Source organism: Xiphophorus hellerii, chromosome 5 (assembly GCF_003331165.1).
Source record: "Xiphophorus hellerii strain 12219 chromosome 5, Xiphophorus_hellerii-4.1, whole genome shotgun sequence".
In the NCBI taxonomy this organism is placed as follows: Eukaryota; Metazoa; Chordata; class Actinopteri; order Cyprinodontiformes; family Poeciliidae; genus Xiphophorus; species Xiphophorus hellerii.
Window position 1 is genome coordinate 14,529,747 of NC_045676.1, and position 27,602 is coordinate 14,557,348.

Consider the following 27,602-nt stretch of genomic DNA (forward strand, 5'->3'; position numbering starts at 1 on the left):
CTTGAACAACCTGTTTGATCCCAGTCGTGTGGCTCAGGTAGAAAAGTAGCACTTTGGACCTTCTTTTCTTTCAAAGGAACTTGTGACCTTTAAGCTTATCCCAACTTCCAATATCAGCAGCCATGGAGTGACTTACAGAACAGCCTACCTGTGCGGGGTCTTACACCCAGCACTTACACCTGAGTCACCCAACCACTCAGTCGGTGTATGTTTTTTCCTTCTGCCACTCCCTTTGTTTCCATCTTGCAACACTGCAAAGTCCCGCCTTTCACCACCCCCCTGAAGAAGGAGAGCGAGTTTCACGCTCTCCTCTGCCATATTCGATTCTCGGGGACCCATTTAAACTTCAGCTAATGTTTTTTTTTTCCCACGCAAAGCCTATTCTTTGGTTTTAACACTTGAAACTCCGCACAGTAAATTCGGGACTGCAATTTTACCTCTCCTTTCTTTCTCCTGACCCGAAAGTCTTAAAGGTAAGGCCATTGAAAGTGCGATTTACAACAGGTGTACAGCACAGTTTGCCTATAGGTAACACAGCCAAACTGTTCGCCCCCATTCTTCTTCTTATCTGCTACGTTTAATTTAAGTAGTTATTTTGTCATGAGTGAGGGGAAACTACTTTGTTCCCATAACGCCTTTGTCAGTTTGTTTATTTTATTTATTTAAATTGCGTTACAACCACATCCTTGTTGCACACTCTCAGGTGGAGCCAGGGTCTAGTGCTGCGTTCAGGAACTTTGCGAATCATCAGTACCCGAAATTTAGCCATCAGCGATTATGTAGTGCTTTTGGGGGGGGGGTTTGTGTGTTTTTTTCATTTACCCTTAAAGACTTATGTTTTAGTCCATAACGATCACTGTCTTAAACATTGGTTTATAGTTTGTAATTTTTCTTTGTGTGTAAAAATCCCACTTACTTGACGTAAAAAAAAGTATTTTATGTCTGGTAAAGTGCCTTTACTTGACATAAAGGTATCTTAATCAGGGCTAATTGAAATTGTGTGAATTTTTTCATGAATGACACATGAGATGTTTTCTAACAGCTTTTGCCTAAATGTCTAGGTTGTTAGTTTTGTCACTGCATGTATTCGTTTAATGTTGATGTTTGAACGAAACAAACTGATAGCAAACGCAGCATTTTTGACGTCCTAAAGTCATCGGTAATACTTTCAAAACTACGATAGCGATCACCTGATGGTACAAACAAATTGTTGCTTTCCGTCTTGCTGGCCTATGGGTGTGTTAACATTTTCTAACATGCAACGAGAGTCGCATGTCAAAGAAATTAAACTGACACTATAAGTATTTCAAACGATACTAAGATCAGGGTTAAAAAATTGCCCTCATAAGAAATAAAAAAAAAAAATTCGTTTATTTATGGCCTTTGATTTACATTATAACCAGCGAAAATGTGAACGTCACAAAAATCATGTGCCTTTTACAACATAGAATATAGCAACTTTTTTTTTAAGTAAGATATTTCCGCTTGAATTCTTTTTTAGGTAAAATGTTACAGCGAGATCCTGAGATTAGGATACAAATTAACTTCCAAATTATTTCACTCAACAAATGATCTTTAATGAATAATCAACCCGTTTTAATGGTTGGACTAAATGCCACTGAACTGACACATACCAGACCTTTTTATTCAGTACAAAGGTCACATTCATTAATATAGGACATGAAATTTTTACCATTAAAATCTGTGACAAAGAACAATGCACCCTGCCTATATTATTTTTCAAGGGAAACATTACAGTTAAATCCCAACAGTAAGATATAAATTATTTACTATTTCTGATGGAAACCAGTCTTTGGACATGCTAATTAGGTATATGTTCACATATCAAATTCATTGTATTTTAGTACAGAAGTACATGAAAACAAGATGAACAAGCTAGTTGGTTGATTAAAAACAATCTATCTTCATGCAAGTTAAAAATGGTCCTGCCAAGCCAAAATCTCACAAATAAGTCCCTGCTTTTATTAACTTGATTAAAAAAAGATAACTTAAATTCTGAGTTTATTCATGTTGTCATGATAAATACTTGAAAGTGCAACCCGCAGTCGCAGATAAAACATTGTTTTTGTGGGAATGATGGAGCTAGTAATCGTAACTCACAACTTGATAAAAATTGTCTGCTGCTGATGCTCTAAATACCTACTAACTTTTTCTTGGTAAACAAGACACAACATTTATATGTTCAGCATAGGTCTTTGGAAGTAGCTAATGTATGGCTGGTGTACTTGACTGCCTGTAGTGACTGAGGTATTTCAAAAGTTTTGGCCATAATCACCTAAAAAGTGTTACTGTCAGTCTTGCTGGCTTGAAATGTCCAAGACAAGCAGAAATTGGAGTAAACTATTTATGCTAGAGTAAAATGTGTAATCCACCTACTTAGTGTGAGCCGACTTTTATCCTTTGGTTATTCTTTGTGGCATTACTTCAATAATAACAAATGTATGTCTCAGAGTCCTCACAAAGCCAATAAGTATTTTTGATAATATGAGTTAAATCCATCTTGACAGGATATTGACACAGGTATAAGATACTTTTGTTATGATGACCTAGATTAAAAATAGCACAGTACCACAGTAATGATAGATGGATTATTAAGGAAGTTGCGTAACTTGATCTAACTGAATTGCTTTTTCCAACAATTTGCCAGTCAGCTTTTAGCTTGTAGTTTTGCAACTGTGTTGCCCTAATAAGAATAATTGGTGGTGGTTCTTTAGTTTCCACGATGTAACCTGAAAGGTCCTCCGGCAGCTACGTTTCTCTTGTGAAGGAAACGTGCAGCAGCTTGCCGTCATCCTGCTAATTGACTGTATACAGTGATAAGTGGGGAAAAAAAAAGTTGGTCTCTCTGGGTTAGGGACATTCACTATCACCTACCTGAAAGGACTTTGAACTAGAGGATTAGCATGTTGGACACTTTTGGTAGTTTGGAGATCACAACCTTCTTAAAAACTTGTGTACCTCGGTACCGATCCACATCTAACCCTCACTGCTGCAGATGAGGAAATGTTTTTGAAAAATTGGTTTTGTGATGGAAGAGATCAGGGAAATTATTAATGTGCACCTTCTTCCTGTGTGCCTAATGCTAGCTTGATTGTATTCTAAAATAACTTGGGTTATTTTGCTAACTGACCTGGGTCACACATTGATTGATTCAGGTCTGTGTTAATTTAACACAGTAACAAAACTATATTTATATAGCTACATGCAGTCTGCAAATAGCAATACGACTACTTTTTAATCTTCCTTATCCTCTCACCTGAAAAACAGTTTGTGACCCAATATTTTGTTAAACTATTTAACTCTTATCCCTGAATCATAAAGCCACCATTCATTGGGGTTATCGATGTTACAAGTGATGCATCTTGGATTGACAATACCTGTTGGACTAGTTCTTGTATTTTGACGACTGGTCGTTTTAAGTCAGCAAAAAATATGTTAGGTAAGGACAGTAGATTTATAGATTTACGTGAGTGAACTCCTGCAGCTAAATGTCTAGTAGCTTCTTTCTAGTGCTGTTGTCTATCTTTGGACAATTTTAATATTTACAGTAGTTATTTAGCCATAGACATAGGTTGGCCTGTGGTTGTCTGTCTGTCAAATGCTGATGAAGCTTTAAAAGATAAGGGCATGCTGAGAGATCATGTTGCCATTACAAACAGTGTCTGATGTGCCATGGCATGGGAAAGTCAGGTGTTTTTTCTTTCCACTTCCATTCTGTTTTCAAAACTATTGAAGATGTTATCTGCTCTGGTGTCTCCTCGTCTTGCTGTTGAGTGTTTTGTAGTACAAGTAATTGGACACGCTGTCATATTGCTGACATATATGCTGCCGGTGTTTTAAAAACTGACCCTTGGAATAATTATACACTGGCATGTTAGATTATTTTTTAAATTAAATTTTCATTATACAGTCATACACTGATTGCAAAGCTGACATGATTTGATTCTTATAACCCACTTTGTATGTGTGTGTACGTGTTTCTACGTACTGTGAAGACACACCACACCTTCGATAAGTCTTGTTGAATTTATTTTACAGTACTGAAAAGATAGGAGCCTGCCACGTGTTTGATGTCAGATCTGACCTTCTCAGAATACACAAGTAAAATTCACCTTTTGCTACTGTGGAAGCAATTCTGCCCCAAATCAAGAAAACATCATTATGGGGTTTAATTATAGTATAATAAAACAGGTTATACATTTCTTTCTTTTAGTGTTGTAATAGATTTGCTTTTCATTGAGACAAAACAGGAAGTTACAATATGGGCCAAGTATTTCAATGGCTTAAATAGAAAAGGTTTTTAACATTCACATGTACAGTATATTGTATGCAGATTAAGCCTTTCTGTTGTACTGTTGGACAGATGTATATCATGGAGCTAAGGCAGAAAAACAACACAATTATGTGTCCTGTGGCTTTTTTTTCTTGGTACAAAATACATTTTCTGACTGCAGGGTGCTTGTGGGGTATATTTTGTTTGCTGACAAACTGGTCATTAGTTACACAAAAACTGCCAATTACTGTGAGATTTTTCTGCTCTCTCTTCGTCAGTGAATATGTCTTTCAGAGAGAGAACTTCTGCAATAATTTTATACAAGATTGTATGTTGCTAATGTTTTTATTGGTAGTTTTCCTTTTTTTTTTTTTTTTTTTTTTACATATATTGATTTTAATTGTTTAAATCCACAACTTTAACATACTTCCATTAAAGGAACAATGTTTAATGGTTAGATACATCTCTAACACAGTAAATATTTCTTCCAAACTGTTAGAAAATTCCACAAAATTTCTTATCAAACGATCCCCTTCATCCACATGAAGCTGCCTCAGGGTAACTAGACCCGATTGTTAGTAATTTAAGTCATGATGCATCAGAGTCCTGTGTAGATGGCGACTGGTTTCTATAGTTACTGTCAACAGTCTGGACTTTCAAGTGCTTGTTGCAATATACTCTGGACAGTGAAAAACAAAATGGGGACCCATCTTGAGTCCTCTTACAAGCCACAGCTGTTTGCAGAGACTAGTCGCATACTGTGCACAAATAGACAACTTATTCACTTCATAGTTTACATCCTACAAAATAGATATTTGGGTAGCAGAAATGATAATTCTGTCATTTCATGTAGATACAGATAAATGCTCATGCTAGTGATAGCTCTTATACATCTAGTACTAAAATACGAAAGACTTGATATGCTACTGGACTGACACAAAGAACTGATCATTAAACACTTTTGCTTTTGGTCTGAGTCTTGCTGACATATCATTAGTCTCTCAATAGATGCTTTAAAGAATATGCAAAGAGCTCTTTCAGTATTATTCATATGTTTCGAGCTGCATTTGTCACAACTCCAAACTTAAAGGTATTTAATAGAGGTTGGATTTGATAGACTGCAGGGTTTCTCACAGAAAACTTGCTAAACCCGGTGCTCAAGGTTTAGCAGTCACCAGTCATTGAGCCATCCGCCATGTTTTTGAGTTAAAAAATGTTTAAACAGGAAATTTGAAAATGTCATTTGATAGTTATTCATTTTTGGAAGACTGAAAGATTAATGCCTAAACACCAACTATAAAGTCTTACAAATGGCAATCATTAAAAAAAAACACCTAATAAATTAATAATGCGAAGCCTCATGGGGCAGAAGTAAAGCCTGGTGGCTTGCCAGGCTTAGAATACACTGAGGGAAATCCTGGACTAAAACCAATATAAGATGTAATTGAAAAATACTTTCTACTGTTCCCCAAGTCCCTATTTTGTGAAGTGTACAATTAACACTTTTCCTTTGAGCTGTTTCTACCTGAGCTATGGCTCTCTAAAGCTTTTCATGGACCTCTATCCTATCTCTCTGGTTAATGCTCTCCTTAGAAGGCCACATCTAAGTACGTTGTACTATACTCTTTGCATTTTAAAATTATGGATTGAACAGTGCTTTGTGAGCTGTTCAAAGATTGGTATGTTTGATTGTATTGTCTCTGATAACTCTGATTTTATTGGCTCCTTGACTTCATCCCAGACTTGTAAGCTGTGTTCCTTGGTTTCATTGATGCTGCTTCTTCTCTGATATTCTGTAACAAACCTATGATGCCTTCTTATAAAAACTGAATTTATGATATTAAAACATTAGATAGCTAAATGCTATCTAATGTTTAAGCATCTTCTGAATGCAAATTATCACTTTGGATTTTGTTTTGGGTGTATCAGAGTACAGGGGGCTGAATTCATATTCATGTCACATGTTTCATTTTCATTTCTCTCATCAAAAGGCCTTTTTTTCCCTGGTCCATCACATAAAATTTAAATAAAATAAATTGAAGAGCATTGTTTCAACATGACAAAATCCTAAAAGGTAACTGCAGGAAACTGTGAACATTTCCTTCTCATGTGGTGTTTTTTTTCTCTTTTTTTTCACTTTTGCTAAAATCAGCATGTCCTCTAAGGTGAAGCAACCTGTAAAAAGAGAGCATACAGGGGCGTTTAAAATAACCAGCATAATTGAAACTCGTCATAAGGTGGTTAATCATTAATACAAATGAGAGCCACAAGGAATGAAAGTGGGCCTGTAGGAGCAGTGACATGATAAAGGCTCTTTGTGGTTGTGTTTGTGAATAGAGCAGCCGGAGGTTTAACTGGAGTGACGTTGGTACTACCCACACCATGTCAGCGATGGCCCTGCACACACTGGAAGGGTTTAATCCAACGACGTCAAACCAAAACAGAAGCTTAAAAGTTCTGAGACATAAAAGCTGCACAAATCTAAATGTTGAGTCTGTTTGGAAGCAGTTGTTCCATTTTTATTTTCCAGTAACCATATTTGAGTCAACAGTTGTTTTTTGTTAAATTGACCAACGGATCCGATGATCAGAAAGCTGACAGAAAAACTTTTGATTATTGAGGGAGGTCAAGTAAATTAAATCTGACTAAAGGAAAAACAATTAGATGAATGATAACACATCTTCTCTGTAAGGCTGAGGTCTTTGTGGAAGAAACAGAAAATGCATAATTTACATTGACACCTTCTTTAACCTCACCCTTTAAATGATTAGATAATGATAAAAGACGTTTTTTCTCACCCTCGGTAGCCTACCTGTAAACTTAGCATTATTTATTGGGATGCACAATCATTTGCATCCCACAATCAACATACTTTAGTTAGACTCATTGTGGTTACACTATCATGATGCCTTTTAGCCAGTGTTGCTGGTCTAGCTGTGTTCATCAGAGACTGTGAAACTTGCTCTTTTATGTCAATATACCTATATAATATATATATGCGGAGAAGGCTTCATGTCAGGCTTTTTTTTACTTAGTTCATTCCTTTTCCACCGTTTTTGTGTATTGCTGGATTGATGAGAATGTATTCCTGCTGTTTTTCTTCATTCATCATAGAACATTTATTTAGAGGACAAAAGATTTCCAGGTTCTTCCACAGACCTTTCTGCTGCTAATTGCAAAGATGTTCTGTAGGGTTTAGTTGATGACCATTGAGGCTGATTTTGTAGTCACTCCTGTGGGGATTTGAGCAGCTTTTGGATCATGCTCTTGCAGAAATGCCAAATGACAATATGTTTACAGTTTGAGTTAAAACACCTGTAGTGTTTGGCAAACTCCACACATTTATGTTTGTATTTTGTAGAAAATATGGAGAGTTGTTTCAGTCGAAATGAAGTCATACTGGTGTTTATTTTGTGGCACTTATTTTGTAAAGCAAAATTAACTTAATTTTTTTTAAACTCCATTTTAATTTCTGGGTTTTTTTATTTCACATTTTTTATATTCAACCAAGGGGGCAGAGTTTCCTCTGTGTCTGTAGGTTTGGTCAAAGTGAAGCAAACTTCAGCATCTTCGTGAGTTTGTAGCTTGTCCTCGGGCAGCTTGCTCTAGTTATACGGACTTGAGCTGACGTACTGAACCGGCCAATGTAAGAGGCAGAATATCTTTGGAGTATAGGAACTTGTCTCAGTTTATTTATAAGCTCTTGACAACCTGAAGGGACTGATAAGAACACATGAACATAGCCTAATTCCCCAGCTTCAAAAGGAAAGAAAGGCCTGTCACCTGGCCTGCTGATGTGGCAGAAGCAAATAAAAATCAGATGATAAATGATGTCGCTCAGTTTCATTAGCAAACCAGCATGTCAGCTTCAAGTTCTCATGTTGCCATTGTCGTTGTCATGTTACCTGTTAAGCAATTTTTGTTACTGGTTACATGAACCCAACTGATTCATGATATGGTGCTGGACAAACCGGGCTTAGGGGAGGGGAACACTGTGCTATGACTGGCCGTTAAGGTTGCAGGGACTATTTGTTTGAATCAGATATGAATTCACTTGGTGAAGTTTTGCACCACCAGACTCACTCCAAATAGAATATCCCCCTGAATATAGGAATGTCAGCTTAAAAGAGCCTAAAATAAAAACAGTTAAGAAACAAAAGTCCATGAAATATGTAAAATAGCTTTTGAAAATAAGTCTCCCAAATAAAACACCATTATGACATGAATAAACAATAAAATGGATGCATAAATCCTGAAATAAATAAATAATTCCTGCTCGGAGAGAGTTAATAGGTTCTGTATCAGAGTTTGCCAGGTAGTTCTCATGAAAACCCAGTGTAACTTAGCTCCTTTAGAGCCAACTTTACCAACATGGATAACTTTATTGAAATTATGTCTTTTTCAAGGAAATACTAATTTTGTTTATTTATGATGAGCATTGTTCTATTGTTTGTAATTACAGCATTTTTTGTATTTTCTAAATTAAAATTTTGTATGACATCATCTTAGATACTACACCACAATGTAAGATAAATTGCATAATGTTGTTCTTCTCATAAATTCTGTTCTTTTCTCATTTTAAAAAGACTAGAAATTTTATGTAGGACATTATTTTTTAAGGATTTATTTTTCTGCCATTTTTATGTTCAACATTGCAAACATATAATCTACTTTTTTCTTATCATTTTTATAGCCATGTTGTTGCCATCGTCTCTGCTGCTCATTCTCAGCTTCCTCACCTGGAGTCCCAGTGCAACACGGGCCGCTAAAATCATCGTGGTCCCACCTATTATGTTTGAATCGCACTTCTACATCTTCAAAACGCTGGCGACGGCGCTACACCAAGAGGGCCACGAAACACATTTTCTAGTTTCAGAGGGTCGTGAGGTCCCACCCTCTCCTCACTATCATCTGCAGCGCTATCCAGGGATCTTTAACAGCACAACAGCTGACAACTTCCTCCAGTCCAAAGTCAGCAACATCTTCTCCGGCCGCTTGACATTTCTCGAACTGTTTGACATCCTTGACCACTACTCTCAGAACTGTGATGCTGTTGTCGGCAATGGTGAAGTAATGAACCGCCTGAAGGAGGCCAAGTTCGACCTGCTGCTAGTGGACCCCAATGAAATGTGCGGTTTCGTTATTGCTCATATCTTGAGCGTGCGATATGCTGTTTTCAGCACAGGCTTGTGGTACCCTGCAGAAGTCGGAGCCCCGGCGCCGTTGTCGTACGTGCCAGAATTCAACTCACTGCTGACAGACCGCATGTCCTTAATGCAGAGAATTGCCAACACAGGCGTCTACCTGGCACAGCGATTTGGAGTCCATTACATTGTGTTACCAAAATATGACCGGATTATGAAGAAGCATGGAGTAAAGCCTTACGCAGCCATGGCTGACTTGGTGCAGGGGAGTAGGCTGTGGATGCTGTGCACTGATATGGCTCTGGAGTTCCCAAGGCCCACCCTCCCTCATGTCGTCTATATCGGAGGCATCCTCACAAAACCCCCCAGCCCACTACCACAGGTCAGTACAAAGATTCGTGCTTATGGTGTGGAAAATCTGTTTCCCCGTGTAGATTTCCTCAATTTTGCTTTTTCGGCACACATTTTACAGATCATTAAACAAATAATAATGACAAACAAAAATCTCCAAAGTGTAGCTTTAAGATGATGATTTCATTTATTAAGGATAAAGGCTATCCATACCAAACTGGTCCTATGTGAAAATGTAATTGCCTCCTTAATCTAGAAACTGGTTTTGCCATATTTGGTGCCATCATGCCTTTTTATGGGGGAAATTTGTCCCACTGTTCTTTGCAGAGCTCTCTTATTCTTGATTACTGTTGAATCATTCACATTTCTCTTAACTGAGGCAAGTGACATCTGAAACTATAAATGTCATTCTGGGTTCTTTTGTGTAATTCTGGATGAGTTGTTGATGAGATCTTGGAATAAGTTTAGTAGACTGGCCGCTTCTGGGAAGGTTCATCACTGTTTTATGATTCCTTGATTTCAGGATGATTGCCCTCAGTGTGTTTTGCTGGAGTCCAAAAGCACCATAGATCCCTTCAACTTCTTCAAACCATTTTCAGAATAATAGATGTCAATGAGTTTGTTTCTAATTATTAATTGAGTTTCTGTTGATCAGGACATTATGTGCTGCTTTTTGAAAACTTTTAGCCTACTTCATGTCTGTCACTCGGATTCTATTAAACACTTTTCGTAGTACTACAGGTAAGGGAATATTCAGAAATTAAGCTCAGCTGTCCAGAAAAAAAAAACACTAATTAATGATTTAACAAGCAGAGTAGTTATATTATCACGTACGGCCAGATTGGTGTTGATTGCTCTTTTCTTTTATGAGATGAAATTATAATTTGAAAACAACTTTATGCAGTTTCTAATTTTAACCTTAATCTGATATTAAATTGTGCTTGATCCCAATCTGCAAAGGGTGAAATACTTTTTACAGCACCATATAAAGCATGCGCTAAAAAGTTACTGATTTGAAAAAGCTACAGTTTCTAAACCATTTGAATTTTTCATCATGCCATTGTTACAGTTCAAAGTTCCTTCATTAAAATGCCAGAGAAGGTTCTTCAGTGAGTAGAGTTTGGAGCAAAGCTGCTCCACACTTGCACCACTCTACTTGTTTCAGAGCACCACCAGCCCATTCTGATTACATTGAAGATAGCCGGCTGCCTGGGAACTTATGGGCTGCAAGCTAAAGGGCAACACCAATTACTGTTATTAATGTCTTTTGAAAGTAGAGTTGGTATAATTAATATCTGTAGTATGTCTGTTTTAACCAGAGTGCAGTCAATTTAACTGAACCCTGATTATTGGCCAACTGATATTAATATTACGCAGAGGCATTTTTATGATCCTGATAAATTGCGGACTTAGTTCAGTCCAGAAACAGGCACCTTTACAAGAACAGTAATATAGATTGTAAATAATTTCATATTAAAATAATATGGATCATACCGTTACCTGTCCTTGGATGGGTTTTTGTATGTTAAACAAATGAGTATAATTTTACTTGGCTGTTTTTATTGTTAGCAGCCTGAGTAATGACTAAGAAAATGTGCTAATTTGCTCAAATAAATCATTACCGCATTTTGTTAGTTATAAAAAAAATAATACTTGGAAGCTGATTATGCATCCTCTGACAGATTGCTCACAGAGACTCATTCTGCCTCATAAATATGATCACTTTATGTAAAGTTCCTGTTTAGCTCCGGTGATGTGTTTAACTCTTCAATTTCTAAGTTCCTCATGCAGTTTTGAAGCACACACTGTCCAAAATAGTGTCATTGTTTTGGTATAAATTAATTCACTATATTCTACAAAACGAGACTCGTTAGATTTTCTATCTAGTACACATCCAGTGATATGAGGCCAACGAAAAACCTCAGTTTTTTGTTGGCCTCAAGAAAGTCAAGCTTGTTGAAGGGAGATGAAAAAGTAAGAAGTTTTTAAAAGTACATATTTGTACTTTTTAGGATTTCCACATTTGATCTTGTTGGGGTTTATTCATTTGCTCTGTAAGAGAAGAAAATCTTGTTTTTGTAAATATCCACAGAAATGTTTTAGATCAACTTAATGAGTTAAGCTTAATAAATCCATCCATTCTGACTCTGCAGAGGAAGCAACTTTGCTTTTGCTTAAGTAACAGCAGAGTTGCTTCCTCCACAGATTGGGCTTTTTTCATCTCTCCCAGTTCCAGCTGGATCTCTCTGACTTAGGAAAAAAACCTTCTAATAATTATCTCAATGCTGAGGCCTGAAACTATCTGCAGAAGGAATAACTGTGACTTTCTGGCTTTTACATAAAAGTGAAAAGATCAATGTACAAAATTAATTTTAACATTGCTCTAAATACAGTAATACTTTGGTATTTCTTTACAAGAATATTATCCTGTGAGAATCTCATACTGGCCTGTAGAGGAACTACATACTGCAACAGAAGTTGTAGAAATGCACACTTCCTACAGGCAGTGCCATAAATATCCAGAGCTAAGTGCTTGTAACCATGGCACTGAAATATAGTGCTGCATGAAGACTTGAGTGTAACTATGCCATTTTGGAAATGTGTTGCCTCGTGTAAAATTTGTTTCTTGCTCCCTCATTGATTAAGGAAAGGTTCAATGTTTTGAAGTAGTACTTTGGAAAATACTTTTTTTCCTTCCCACATTGATTTTTTTTTTCTTACTGATATTTCTTTAGTATCATCAGTCCCTGCTGGTTTTAAGTTACAAAATATATTTACAATAAGGGCAGAGGCAAGAACCTGTTCTTGTTGTTTCACAAAACAAGCTAATTTGTTTCTTTATGTTCCTGAAGTTGTCTAGCATTCAAGTATGATATTTTTAGGTTTTTGTTTTAAAACACTGAATTTCACACCATTAGTAACTTATCCCTGTTAATTTTTTTAGGTAGTCCTTTTAGCTTTTCTTTCAAAACGTTGAGTATATTTCTTCTCATTGTTTTTTATCACTATGTATATCTTATCACATCCTGCAACAGAGTGAGCCTTCATGGCCGAGGTGGGGGTTAGGACGGGCTAGAGCTGAATGCATATGGTAAATCTTAAACAGATGATAATGGCAGCTATGGGGAGCAGAGGCGGGCGGTGACGGGAGTTAGTTCAACGTTTGGGCATTGAGAGCGCAGGCCGTCGGTATCTGCTGCTGGGGGTTTTAGGAATGCCACTCGAGGCAAATAGGGAGCATTGTGCCGTACTGTGTGGAGGGGGTTATAATGGAAGTGGACGGAGAACGCGCTCATTGTTCTGAGGAGAACTCTGGGGACAGTGGGACTCTTTTTAAGAGGTCACTAAGGCTGTGTTGTAGGGATGGCAGGGCCGTTCCGCAGGGACACTGGGCCCAGTGTGCCCATGAGGTTGCTTCGTGCCAGGGCCGACCTGAGCTGCTGCAGCTGGACCGACAGTCCCTTTCCTCTAATTGTCCTGTTCTCCTGTGACTTTAACATCCTTAATTAGTCTGTAACCACTGCTCATCAATACAAACTCCCATAACAATTTACCTGTGGTGCCCTCCCGAATGCTTGGCAACCCCAACCAAGAGGGACAAGGAAAACTTAAAATAAATTTGTCTTTTTTTGCTGTAGCTTTCTTTATGCAATCTCTAGAGATATTTGTATCTACCTCTCTTGACATTCTGCTCGCTAGGTGAGGTAGGAAGAAAAACAAAAGTTGTTCTTCAGTCTTGGTTGTCTTTGTTTTGATAGTTTTAAGACTTGAAAGTATATCTCTGACTGTAGACAGGTTTACACCAATAGACATTTCCCCCTCAATTCACATCCATCTTTCTCTAATCTGGCATGTTCTTTTGGATTTCTTGAGTTCCTTTATGTTACGGGGGACCAGGGAATTTACTGAAAAATAACTATTTCTTAACACTGAATAAACGGTCTCAAATCAAAGGTTGGATTTGCCATGAAGAGATTATACTACTGCAATAAAATGGTTCCATATTTGTAAAGGGTTTTAAATAATGTGGGTTGCCATGTATATTTTACTTGAGAAAATTTCTTAAAAATGTTCTAAAAAAATCATTCAGATAAATATCTATTCTCGTGAGCCGAAATGGAGAACCTCTTCAGTTTTCTTTGAGCTCCTCCTCTTATTATTCAGAAAGAATTCATTGTGTAATGACATCCTGTAATATGACAACCATGATTCCAAGTAGCGGGTGTGCTCAGAAATGAGAACAAGTCCCCTGATGAGATCGAGGAACCAGTCTTTGTCTTCCAGGAACACAACCTGGACAGAAGTAGTTCCCTGCCTTTATGTCCCAATGGGGCTTACTGCTCAAAGAAATCTAGTTCAATTAAAATTCAATAACAAATCTAAAATCCCACAAGCTTTCTACTTTGGTTTTACTTCTTACTATATACTATATATAGTTAAACAATGGTGGAACTTTACGCCAGATCTGACAAGTAAAGTTTTAAAAATGTATCCAGAACAGAAATCTTTTTATAAATTCTTTTTTAAATATCACAAATGTGCTAAGAAGCAGTTTTGAAAATATCTACAAAAATGTTTACAATACCTAAAAAGAAAGAAAACTACATTTTGCTTGTTAACTGGTGTCAGTTGAGCAAAAGCTTAGCATTTCGAGAAAGACAGATTACACACATTTGTTTGTCTTTTTTGACAAAAAAATACAGCTTGTCATTTTTCCTGTGAATATTTTGCTGTTCTAAACACAGCACTAGTAAAACAATTTTTATTTAAAATTTTTTTAAGTTTTTTGTCATTCATTGCTCTCCATATTTTCAGAATAACTGGAGATATGTCTTTGTTAGTTGACACTTTTACGTATTTTCCCATTCATTGTGCAGTTTCTTAAATCTGCTTGTTTTGTTTCATCATTACGATTTCCTCAATTCTCTCTATGAGCTTTAGGATCTGTGACACTGAATTATTAACCACTATCCACCTAAAAGTCCATTCAGTTTTTCAAATCTATTATTTGACCAACTGAAATAATAGATCTTCTTTTGCAACTGGACTTTAAATTTGATATATTGTGCAGCTCTTTTATGCAGTCCTTTTTTAAAATCTAAACTTGTGTAACGTTCACAAACAACATGATCTTTCGTAGACGGTGCATCAGAAAATGTATTTAATTTATTACATAGAGATGATCAGAGTAAAGGTTTTAAGCTAAAATTTAAATATTAAATTTATTCCCAAAAGAAATATTACTGTCGTTGGTACCAACTATAGACTAAACACTTACGCATTCCAACATCGCATTTGCTCTTTAATAAAGTTATTGATAAAATAACTTTTCTCAATTTGTAAATCTAGAAAAACATAACTGAGAAATAAATCCTTTCCTTATTTTTACTATCACTTTATTATTGTCCCTGTACGGAAATTTTCCTTGTGGTAGTTTGAAACATTTTTCCTTAATGTCATCAACAGTATCCAATCAATCAAACCGAAGACGGTAAATTGTAACATTGTTGCAGCTTCGGTTCTTTGGATGATTGTGAAGAGATGTAGAAACAAAGTTTGGGTTATAGATTAGCATTCTGTTCTGAATCTGTAGCTTATTGTGGCTTTTCTGTCTCTGTCCCCTCAGTATTTTCAGGCCCTGGTGAACGACACGGCAGAGCATGGCTTTGTGGTGGTGTCGTTTGGCGCTGGAGTTAAGTACCTCTCCCAGGACATTGCTCACAAACTGGCAGGAGCTCTGGCCCGTCTGCCACAGCGTGTCATCTGGAGGTAATGCTCACATGCACCCGGTCATCTGTCACAGAATAATGTTTGAACAGGATTTTTTTTTATACTCATCATTCTTGATGTCACATGACGTGGAGCCCCGTAATCAGCTATATAGCTTGTCAGGAGCGTTGTAAAATAAAGGCAATGCTTTGTTCCTCAGTGCCGGGCTATTTGCTAAGGTCAGAGTCCGGACTCACCCAGATGTGCGTAATATCTGGAGCCATCTCATGCGCAATGATCTCCTTTACTGAGACTTGCCTCTGCAAAATCTAATGACTTCAATTTATAACAAAGAAACAAACTTCATTTTAATTACTGCATCAGGTCACAAGAGTATAAAATGCTGGATTAGTTTATTTTCTTAACTTCCTCTTTGCTGGTGTATAGTAATACACATGAAGACTGATAACTACAGTAATTGCCAATGTGCTTTGGTAGGTATAACTTACATAGGCAAAGTAAGGTATACCTTAGGTAAACCGTTGGAATAAAAGCATGAGACCTATTCTGACCTTTAGTGTAAGTACAATCTAAAAGTTTTTGAGCAAAGAGAGAAATGGAGGGGCTGTGTTTTCTAACCTCTGAACATGTTAATGCTTAACTCTTATCTTTGTATATTTAGAAGGTTGTTAGTCATTGACTACAGTGACACAGATTTCTGAGTTGTTCTGATCCTGTACAGGATTGGGAAATTCATCATAAAATTGACTGGTCTTCAATATAATATCATCTCCCTAGAAATCCAACAGTAATACTCATCACTCTTCATGACCTTCCCATCTGAAATGCTCTGCTGACCTTTATTTAGGAATATTTGTGAGCACGAACATTATCAGCTCCAATTTTAGGGACAACCTATATCGATCATTATGTTTTCTTTCACCTTTTCTTTAATGTTCCATAATGAATTGTATTATAAGCAAGATTAAGATTAAGTTTTGTTGATGTTACATTTGTTTTTTGGTCAGCATATAACATACAATAACTAAATATCTATGATTAGGAAAAGTAATCCCATACTTTTCTTTCACTCACATTGTTGCTTAGTCTTTTTTTTTTTTTGAATGAGTGAATCTTTGTTTAGACTCCACACATCATGAATAAACACACAAGAAGCAGTGAAAGGACAAAGTTCAAAGTTGACAAACCACATTCCTAACTTTGCAAAGATAGGAAGGACGACAGGGAAGAGAATGCCTTTTCTGTGCAGGAGATAAGAGAAACAATACATGTTAAACGTGTTAGTGTTGCTTGGCTTGTGATTTAAGAAGCTGATATCAATAATCTTGAGACTAGATGTGCTACACATTATTTTTGTTCTTTTATATGTATAGCAAGCTCAGTAGTTCTCATAATTAAGATGCAGCATGCTGTCTTTCTCTATTTTTAATGTAAATATCAGGTTTAAATGAGCTAAAAATTGTTTTTCTAGATTACTATAATTTAGTCAACTAAACTAGGGTTATTTTGGAAACAGGATTCCAGTGATAAAATAACGAGAAGCTGATGTCAGTTACGTAGCACCCAAGGAAGTTGACTGTTTGTTGTGAACATGAGACAGTTTTTTTTATGGTGCCACAGGAGAGAAGTATCCCAGTCACATGGAACATGACACCTTTTATTGCTCCAATTTACTAAATGTTCCCATATTTACACAGCCAACCCTCACATCCACATAATGGTCACATATGCCTTATTCAACTGCAGGGTAGTTTTTGTGTGGCTGCATCATATTTTAATTTTTTTCTTTTACATACAATCAAAATTAAATCCATGAACTCATGCATAAATAAAGACAAAGAGAAGATGTTGTTTAAAGGCTTTCAGTGTTTATTTAAACCAAGAGGATGTAAGAGATGGAGGACCAATGTGTTTGAAAGGAGGATCAAACCAAATGAATTGTTTCATTGATAAATGCCTCCATGAATGCCGGCTTTGATTGGCACGACAATGAGACAAGGCTTTGTTGACTCTGGATAAAAGACTTTGAGTCAGGGAGGGAAGCAGACAGAGATGGACAGATGGAGGTTGTTTTGTAGCATGCATATGCATCATTAACGGAAATGCTTTACACGCACACTCTTACACATCCACCGATCTTGCACTCTGCTTGCTTTCACACAATGACAAGTGTTAAGAGTCTGGGTCATGCAGTTCAGTCACTCTTTGCCAGTTCAACCTTCTGCAACCTTTTGTTTTCTCAGATTCACCCATTAATAAAATGTGTCTATTTTTACTATTTAAACATTGTGACCATTCCAGGTATTTTTCAGAAGAGCGGCATACTTTAACAATTTGATTTGATAGTGGCAAACATAACAAAAAGTGCTCAGCTAAAAAAATTTTTTTGTTATATTCCATATCCCTCTATTATGGAGGGATAGGGTTACAATCATGATCAGTTCCAATGTGATCAAAGATCTGTTGATACCTGTGGGTACTGTTACCAGTGCACAACACCTGTGTGTATTGCTAAAAGCTCCAGTAAAGTTGTATTGATGAAAATAATTTATATGCTCTGAAGAAACTTTAATTTTCCCAGAAATGCTTTGACTGCCCCAAAGAGAAAAGACTCAACATTTTATGGACTCATCAGACTAAGATCTTTCTTTTAATCTCTAAGCAATTTGTCAGACAACCTGACAACCTTCAAATGCTGTAAAGCTTTCTGGCTCAGGGATCATGGTATGCTGGTGTTTTTCGTACTATGACGTTTGGCCAATTTGGAGTACTTGGAATACCAGGAATACTTAGTTTGAATAGCAGGATCATTAGTCGATGTCATGCTACTTCAGCACCCATTATTCTTCACCTGTAGCTTGCTGAAAGAGAGTAAAAAATATATTACTCTTTATCTGGTCAAAAAAAGCTACATATAAAACAACAACCTTATATTTTAACTTTAGATATAAATAATAGTCAAGCACAGCAAAGTTAATTATTTTGATTTTACATTTTTTAGTTTTAGGTTTTAGAAATGGTAGAAAACATCATGATTACTTTATTTTTGCAATTGTTTTGAAATAGAAAAAACAAAAACAGATTGATTATGACATTGTTCAAAATTTTTTACCAGGTGCAGTTTGCAATATGAATAGTTGTTTTTCTTGTTTACAATGACCCAGACTTTATACATCAGTCCTCTTCCCCTCAGAGCCAGGGAGCTCTGAGGGGATCCAGATAAACTATTTTAATAGTTTGTCTGGATGTTATGTAGTCATAGACATCCAGCATCTGGTAGGATGGCCGGGAATTGCTGGAGGATATTTTTAATTTATATTTTATTATTTTTATTTTGTATTCTTTAAATGTTTCAAATACTTGATGAGCAATGTCTTTTGTTTAGTAAGTTGAATTTTTGTTTGTAAGCCATTAAATTGATGAGAGTCCTGTTTGTGTGTTGTTTGTGGACCAAGTTTGTGCATGCTATCAAATTTGTGCCTGTTTTTTTACTTGCAAACCTTTAGAAAATTTGGCCTTTAGATTGTTAATAAAAATAGATTGTTAGACCAACCAAAGCATGTGCATGCTCTATAATACATCCCATAAGCTGCACGACAAAATATCCCACACACCTCACTGGCAATACCGTAGATATAAAATGACAGACATATTATTATCAACAGGTATTAGGAAATTGCTGAAAAGACTGCTGCTGTTTACAGTGCTAGTTAATATTAAACCCTAATACTTAAGAGATGCATTCCATTCACAGTTCCTTCATAACTTGGGAGTCATCCAATTCTTTAACTAAATCTTTGTGAAACACTATTTTATGAACAATGTATTTGGATAGGCAGAATTTTTTTTCTTATCCTATTTTTATCTAAAGAAAATAAATGGTGGTGAACACTGCATGCAAACTTTATAAGTTTTTCACATGGAAAACTATAGAGATATTTTTAGGGAGTAAAGAACTTCTGTAAATATAATAAAATCCCTCATTAATAATTTAAAAGTTTACACTGTGCTAATTTAATCAAATAGGATTATGCCATGGTTTTACTTGCTCACATGCACCACCTGGTGGCTTTTGGTGGAAAAAAGTAGCTACAAAATGTTTAATATTGATATCAAAATCCATCAAGAAAATGTATATAAAAACATTTGACAAAATGTAACATTTATTGCTTGTTTCATCATTGATGAATGTATGTTTTTTACGATGCAAATCACTTTAAACTGCATTGTTGCTGAAAATGTGCTATACAAATACATTTGACTTGACTTGATACAAAACAAAAAATCTTACCCAAGTCCTTTACTCACTGATTAAATAAGATAAGGAGACACTGACAATATCCACAAATCGTTCTGGCATTGTTTTATTGTACGTACATAGAATCTATTAACTGATACATATGCGGCTGAGCTGACAGGCTTGTTAGTGGTTGGTCCATGAGGCGTGTGGTTATGCGAACAATATGACATCATGAGTTATTACTTTAGAACTTGCTTCTGATGTGAGTAATGTATTAATATTTTCCTCTCTTTGCATATTGAGCCTCTGTGTGAATATATAAAAGGATGTTAAAACAACTGTGAACTTCATTGAATTGCAATTTACCTTGTTAAGAAGTTTTGTTAGAGCTTGCAGAACATAAATCAGTTTAATTATATTGTGCACAATAAGGGGATTAATTTAATGGTTGCTTGTTTGACTGTACATGGAAACCATAAAAACACATGTCTAAATCTGAGTACTTTCAACAATATTTACCTTCTAGACATTTTGGATAAATACCTCTGCTTCAAATCTGAAACAGAGATTTATTTAAAAAAAAATAGAAGGAAATTAATTTTTAGTTTGTATTGTTAGGACCTTGATTTGTCTAACTCTCAGCATCTCACATGGCTGAAAAAGTTGGCATTATGCAAATAATTTCAGTTACTCCCATTGTGTTGTATGTGCCACAGACATGGTACATTTGAAAAATATTGCAGGCTGGAAATGAACCAAGTCCGAGTATGTCTCTTCTGAATTACTTGTATCAGTGTCGGGTCCTTTCACTATGATTTTCTTTCTTTTCTTTTAGATTCTCTGGAGTTGCACCCAGTAACCTTGGCAACAACACCAAGCTTGTTGATTGGATGCCACAAAATGACCTATTGGGTGAGTGCATGCCATTTATGTTTATCCTGGTTTTGTGTACTGTGTTGCATGGTCCCTGAAAAGAACATATCATCATAGAGTTGACCTGAATTCAAAGTCCAAATAAACAGACGCTGTAAAATACTCTTGTCAAACGAGCTTGACAGCCTTGGCCATGCTGACATCTCTATGAACTATGGAAAACCCCAGGAGTGCACTAGTAAAAAAAATAAATAAATCAAGTAATAGTTCAAATAGAATTATAGCTGGATATCCAGATAGCTGGATAAGGGGACTTGCCCGGTTGTACCTGATGGACGTTTCAGAGACTCATTAGCCGCTTTGGTGGTAAAATCTAAATGTGAATGCTATCCGTGTTCTAAAGATGTGTGAACAAAGGCAGCAAATATTTACACATTTCCATGTTTGACCTTTTCAAAGGTCAGAGTAAGTAACTGTGTTGGCACAAAGGGAATACATGCTTAGGTTTGCTTTGTTATTACAAAGAGGTGACCAGGTATTCAAACAGGCATGCGATACAATTAAGATTTTATGGAGAAACTTTTGAAATAATGTTTTTAAAAGATATGTTCTACTTAAAATGATGAGTCTCTGTTGCATGGCCTGAGAACTGTACATATTTATATCAAAACAGGACTGCAGGAAACACAGCATGTTAATAGTTACTAATGATTTCAACACCCATGCTTCCTACCATTCAGGCCAACCTCATACTAAAGCCTTTCTGAGCCACGGGGGCTTAAACAGCATCTATGAGGCCATGTATCATGGGGTGCCAGTGGTGGGTGTGCCTCTCTTTGGAGACCACTATGACACCATGACTCGTGTGGCAGCCAAAGGGATGGGAATCATGCTGCACTGGAAAGACATGACGGAGGAAGATCTCTATGCTTCCCTCAGCACTGTCATCAACGACCCCAGGTTGGACTGATTTAGGTCTTCTCTGTTGTGTGTTATCCTTACTTGTACATTTCTTCATAAGCACCTCATGCAATGCTTTGAAATGTATTACATTTTTTTTAATTTTGATTTTATGTGATAGACCAACACAAAGAAAATAATTGTGAAGGAGAAGAAAAGTTATTATACAAATAAAAATCTGAAACCATTAGACAACTATTGGTTTTGTTCTCCAAAAATCTAGGGTTTCATTTATAAATATGGCATATGCAACAACCTGGGCCTGAAACATTTCAGGCCTGAGGTGCCGATACACTCTTCAGGAGGCAGTGGCTACTGCCTCAGGTGTAGCCACTGCCCAAAGCGCAGAGAAGGCACATTTTAATACCACTGACACCCGTGAGCGCTCCATTGTGGAGCGAACCTTCTGCTTCCTAAAATGCTGGCGGCAGTCTGTAACTTGTATTTGTCATGCCACTACTGTGGCTACCAAAAATGATAGCTTTTCAACTCTCCACCTCACTCACATCAACTTCTGCCTTGTGAAATTGTGTTTTACCCATTTCTCTGCGGTTTCCATTGTTGACCATGAAATAACACTGATTTGCTGACTCATTTAAATGCACCAACATTCATGAAGTAGTTTGCATTCGCCTTCCATGGTTGAACATGGGTGTGTAGGGGACAGAACCTGAGGCGGATATAGCGAACGAGTTGCAGCTGTTATTTATATAGTTGAAATTGATTTCTGGTATGTGTGCTCATGGTCTCATAAATCAAGATTTATTTTGCTGTATGCCATTTTCAGCTTTTGGGTGTAGGTAGACTTAGACCCTATGTAAAGTTCTATGAATACCCTTACATATAGCTAGCAGAACAAACTTCAATGTTTAAAGAAAGTGGAGGGGTGTTCTCTGCATCTCTCTTTTTCATAGTAGTTGTCCCCATGTTTTTTGTTAACCCCCAACTCTGCTGTCCTCCTGTTCCCAGGTACCGCCAGCAGGCTCGTCTCCTCTCCAACATTCACAAAGATCAGCCAGGCCACCCAGTCACCAGGGCTGTGTACTGGATCAGTTACATTCTCCGTCACAATGGCGCTAACCACCTGCGCTCGGCTGTGTATGAAGTGTCCCCCTACCAGTACTTCCTTGTGGACGTACTTTTTACTGTTGCAGCTGCCGGCGCTCTCATAGTGTTTTTACTGCGTAGGTTGGTACGTCGCCTCAGGGGCAAGGCCAGTGACCACAGCAGAAGAGTAGATGGCAGCATGACCAATGGACACTGTCACTCTGAGAGCATCGCCAACGGGAAGCACAAACGCAATGGTTCCTTGAAAACCGAGAAGAAGATGAATTAGTGTTTCTGAATGGTGACGTGAGGAAGAAGTTGCCCTAAGGACTCAGTTCTAGGTTTGGTTCATTGCTTTGATAAAAGCGTGGAGCAAAAGCTGTTCTTAGGTCTGTGTCAACGAGGCAACTGCTACTCAGAGCAAGCACAAGGCTGTAGGAGGATACACTACGTTGTGCGGGGACAGCAAGGCATCGGGTGCTCCAAATCTGTGTGTATGTGTGTGTTTAGATGAATGTTTGTGCTATGAGGCAGAATTAACAGATAAAAAAAACTATAACAGCAGCTACAGCGAGACACTGCAAGTTGTTTTTACGGATGAAATAAAGGAAGGACACATCTATACGAGCATCTCATCTACTCCATATTTTCTGCTGTCTTCCTCAGCAGAGGGAGGACCACAAAGCTTTCATCCTAGGAACAAAAGCAACAAATCAAACAGCTTTGGATTGATCCTTTGTTTTAAAGTGTCTGGTGATAACTGTAAATAGAAGAAAAATCTATTTATTGCTGCTCGAATGCATTTTAATGATGCACCTTTTTAACCTTGTCTTATTGTTTAATTTATTTCATCCGTCTGTCAGAGATGTGACAGTATGACGGTGGACGTACACTCCTTATTCTGAGATCACATCTCTCTTCGTATTGGTGAAACAAGCAACATTGACGGGAGCAATCATAAATGTGCTCTGGGTTTGTAATGTAGTTGCATTGTTCAGTGCTCGTGTCTGACTCATCCTTGTCAACATACACAATTTTCCCTTTTCACATGGTAGTGCCAGCTTGTGCATGAAAGGAGCTCAGTGTCTCCCAAACTCTGCTTGACCTCACTGTGTGAAAAGGTGATTTTATTAGTTTCAGCTATTTTTTTTATCCCATTAATTCTGTTAGGCGATTGTGTATAAGTGAGCAGAGCCACTCAGTCCCATGCAGGGGAGGATGAGTCAGAGCATTACTCATTTATGATTGTTGCTACTGTAGTCCCGTTTCTTCATTCTGCTTCCGTAATCTATTTATTGCAGTAAAGATTTCTTACCCTATTGCCATTTTCAGGGCTACACTTGACTTTGTACATCATTTCTCCATTATTTAGTCGTTTCTTAAATTCTGTGTACTAATTTCAACTCATCACAATTGCTAGCCTTAAATTACTTTTCCCACAGTTTCACTTTGATAAGCCTGGAAGACATTGCTGTTGCCGTCCATGTGCAAACCAGCAGACTTTAAAGAACTTATTATAATTTCAACGCTTGAATGAAAGGCTTTATATAAAATCTACAGGGCTCTCTAGATTATTGGCACCTCTACTAGATATTTTTAAGCAGCTGTTGAAGAAATTATTCTTACGCTTTACCATAATTTCTCAATATATGTTTGTCATTCTTCACAATTTTTGTATAATTATTTAATAATCATTGACCCGTTTCCCTTTAGAGTATGTGTATGAAGTCACAGAGGCCTATTTTAATACCTGATGGTGTTTTTGTTTATTTTACATTTAATTTCTATGTATAAGAACTATTCATAGGTAACCCAAAACTTTGTGTTTCCCTGGAGAAACAACTATATCACCAAGATGCCATTTTCTTTTTCACAGTACACAAAACTCTTCCAAATGGAAAAAGAACATGTTATTTGAGTAAGACCAATGTGTTTTGATCTATGCGAGTAAGAAAATAAGCAGAAGAAAACGGCTACTCATTCAAGCTTGAAAATATCAGCACAGACAGTATTAAAAATTTGAGAAAAAACTCAAACTGTGACAAGCAAGGTCACTTAGGAGAAAAAAAGCATTAAGCAGCGCATATCATGCTGCTCATCCCAATCGAAGTTGACCAGTGTTTGTAAACTTCACAATAATGAATGACTTCATACTTTCTAGGAGAATGTATACGTAAAGCAGGGACCCATTTCTCATGGCCACTCTTCCAAATGGGAAAGGGGGGAGGGAAACTACTCCTATGTCAGAAAATGGGCTTTAGTTGCACCATATTTAACCCAAACTCATCTTCCCACTCTGCAGTGGAAAAGGTTGGTAAGAGAAGAGCTACCAACATTTGTCAACAGTAAACTTTTCATGTGTCTGATTATGCTACTTACAGTAAAAGATCAATTATTTTCTAACTTTTAAAAAAAAACCTCTTTACCAGGAGTGCCAATAATTGCTGAGTGCACTGTATGTTTCCCCGTCTTTTCTGAGTGTTTCATCATACATCGTTAATCTTATTATGGGAATGAGATGGCTCTACTTTTAGCCCTATGAGATTCGTTGACATTTTTGTTCTATGAAATTAGAATGTGCAAACAATTGTGTGTTTTTAAGCTGTCTTCTGTTACTTTTTTTTCCCTTTGTCTTGTTTCTTGGCCTTCTTTAGGAACAGATCAAACGAAGCCATAGTGTAAAAGAATAACGATTCTTTTACAGTTTCTTGTAATGTGACACAAGCTAAAAGTATACATAGAGCTGGGAATATTTGGGCAACAGCAACCTCTGCTCATTGGCATCCGGTATAGTATATGCTTTCCGCCCAGACTCGTATAAGCCTCAATCGCAGGTAAAAGCTGGGATCTGTGACACCCTCCTTGCTTTTTGTAAAAGATCCCTGAAATAAATTTCTCTTTCGTTTCAGTAGGATAATGTCACTCTGAACATTTTCTGAAAATCCAACCTTTAGATTGAGAGCATTTATTCAGATGGGGGCCAGGGGCGTGGGAACACTTAACTGAATTATAGCTCCAACAATTTTTGGCACCCCTAATATTTCCTATATGATTAATTTCTATATTTGATTTACTTCCTTAAGAACCGTTTGTAACCCCAAGCTTTTTGTTTTTCTGCAACAAACAAATCTGACACAGAAGCCAATTTCTCTTCAAAGTTGGAAAAACGACAGAACCTAACGCTACACTAATCCAGATAAATAAAAACAATGATTACAAGATGATAGCTAATCAGCTAAGTTCTTATAAATACCCAATCAGAGCAATAATTAGAGTATTTTAAAAACATAGAATTGTGACATATGTATTGAAATGAGGATCCAACTTTTATGCAGAGTGAAAAAGACAAAAAGGAAAATAAAAATAAAAATTCTCCGATACCCACAGTTGTAAAATTGCAGCAAATGTTCAGAAGTTGTTCTAAGCGTCTTACACAAATTTACCCGGGGTGGCAATAGATTTTTTAGGGTGCTGTAAGTATTAAACTAAAGAAAATTTTCATTTGAACAACATAAAATAACCAACTTAAAGGGGGGAAAAACTTGATTTCTCTCTTTCTGGTTCTCTCTTTCTCTGTGAGCTACATTTACACTTGCAACACACATCCAAGCCCTGCTGAAAAACAACAGACTCTTATACTTGAATCAACTTTCTCAATAATCATCTGTCATGGTATCAGCAGTCAGGCTCTGGTAGTAGGTGGCGTTGTAGGTGCTACACAGGCTATGAACAGGGTCTGAAGTTTAGAAAATGTTTGATATTTCTTCCTTGTCATGTTTGCAGTATTAATATTGTAGCCCCGACCTGTAAAAGAAGCCGTTGATATTTTTCTTTAATGTCTAGATTCATGTCACTAGTTCTGCTAAGTTTGTATGTCATCAGCTTGAATACTGCCTCCGTTGGTGCACATACTACCCTCTCTTCTTGGACCTCAGATGTAAAAATTCTCCTTTGTCTCTCACGCTGTTTAGATTTTGTTTTACCCTCTTTATGGAATTATATCTTTTCTCTCCTGCCCCCACCCCCCTTCCATGCGTGTCTTATGTTGTAAATAGAATGTGAACAAAATACTAACGCTGAATAAAAGTCAAATATTTTGTTCACAGACCTGATGGAAACCTTCTTTCCTATCTCGCAAACATGGAATGCAAACTTTGGGTGTGGAATGTCGGAATGTGGCGCTATCTTCACTTACAGTAAACCTGCAGAAATTATTCACAAATATTGCTTCACTGCAAGTAAAATACATGTGGTTTAAAAAAAATGTAGGGCTAAAAATGTTGTTTACTCAATGAAAACAACTGAATGTGAAAGAATATTTTAACCGAATGCAACTTCACTAACAACGAAAGCTAAAACCGAGCATTTCAGAGTAGACTTTCTCAGTTCGTTGTTTCTCTCTTCTTCACAGACTTTGTCTCTGCCTTACAACAGTTGATCGATTGTTTTATCTGATAAATTAACAGAGAAGCAGATAATTAGGATGCAGTAAATCTTCATTTTCAAAAATGTGTGCCTCTAGATGTCTGAATATGTTCTCTGTCCTACAAAAATATTAAACCTCCTCCTCCGGCTTAAGTCTTCTCTTTCAGGATTGTCTTATATTTTAGCTCCATCTGTCTGCCCATCAGGTCTCACCACCTGTCTTGTCCCTTGTCCAAAGCTGGAAGAAAGTATCCCCACAGTTTTAAAACCTTAAACTGCTTTGAATTTCTCAACTGCCCCCCACCTGTTTGCTACATTCCTTGGTTTTCATGATGTTGCTTGCTCACTAATGTTTTCTAACAAACCTCTAGGTCTTCCAAGAACACCTGCTTTCACACTGAGTTAAAGATACACACAGATGGACTGTTACAGACTCCTGAAGACAATTGGTTCCTCTGGATTCTGTTATGTATGTGAATTCCAACAAGCATTGTACTGCTCTGATTCACAGTGAGGCACTACTTTGTGTTGGTCTGTC

The 27,602-nt window shown here is 37.0% G+C and overlaps 1 protein-coding gene across 1 annotated transcript; it reads left to right on the forward strand.

Annotated features, from left to right (window-relative positions):
- The first annotated feature begins 264 nt into the window (after window positions 1–264).
- Window positions 265–27,214, forward strand: ugt8 (UDP glycosyltransferase 8). Its single transcript, XM_032563507.1, has 6 exons — window positions 265–473; window positions 8,988–9,820; window positions 15,416–15,558; window positions 20,595–20,671; window positions 21,373–21,592; window positions 22,562–27,214. The coding sequence occupies exons 2-6, from the start codon at window positions 8,990–8,992 to the stop codon at window positions 22,926–22,928; spliced, it is 1,638 nt and encodes a 545-aa protein (XP_032419398.1). The 5' UTR covers window positions 265–473; window positions 8,988–8,989; the 3' UTR covers window positions 22,929–27,214.
- Window positions 27,215–27,602: the final 388 nt, after the last annotated feature.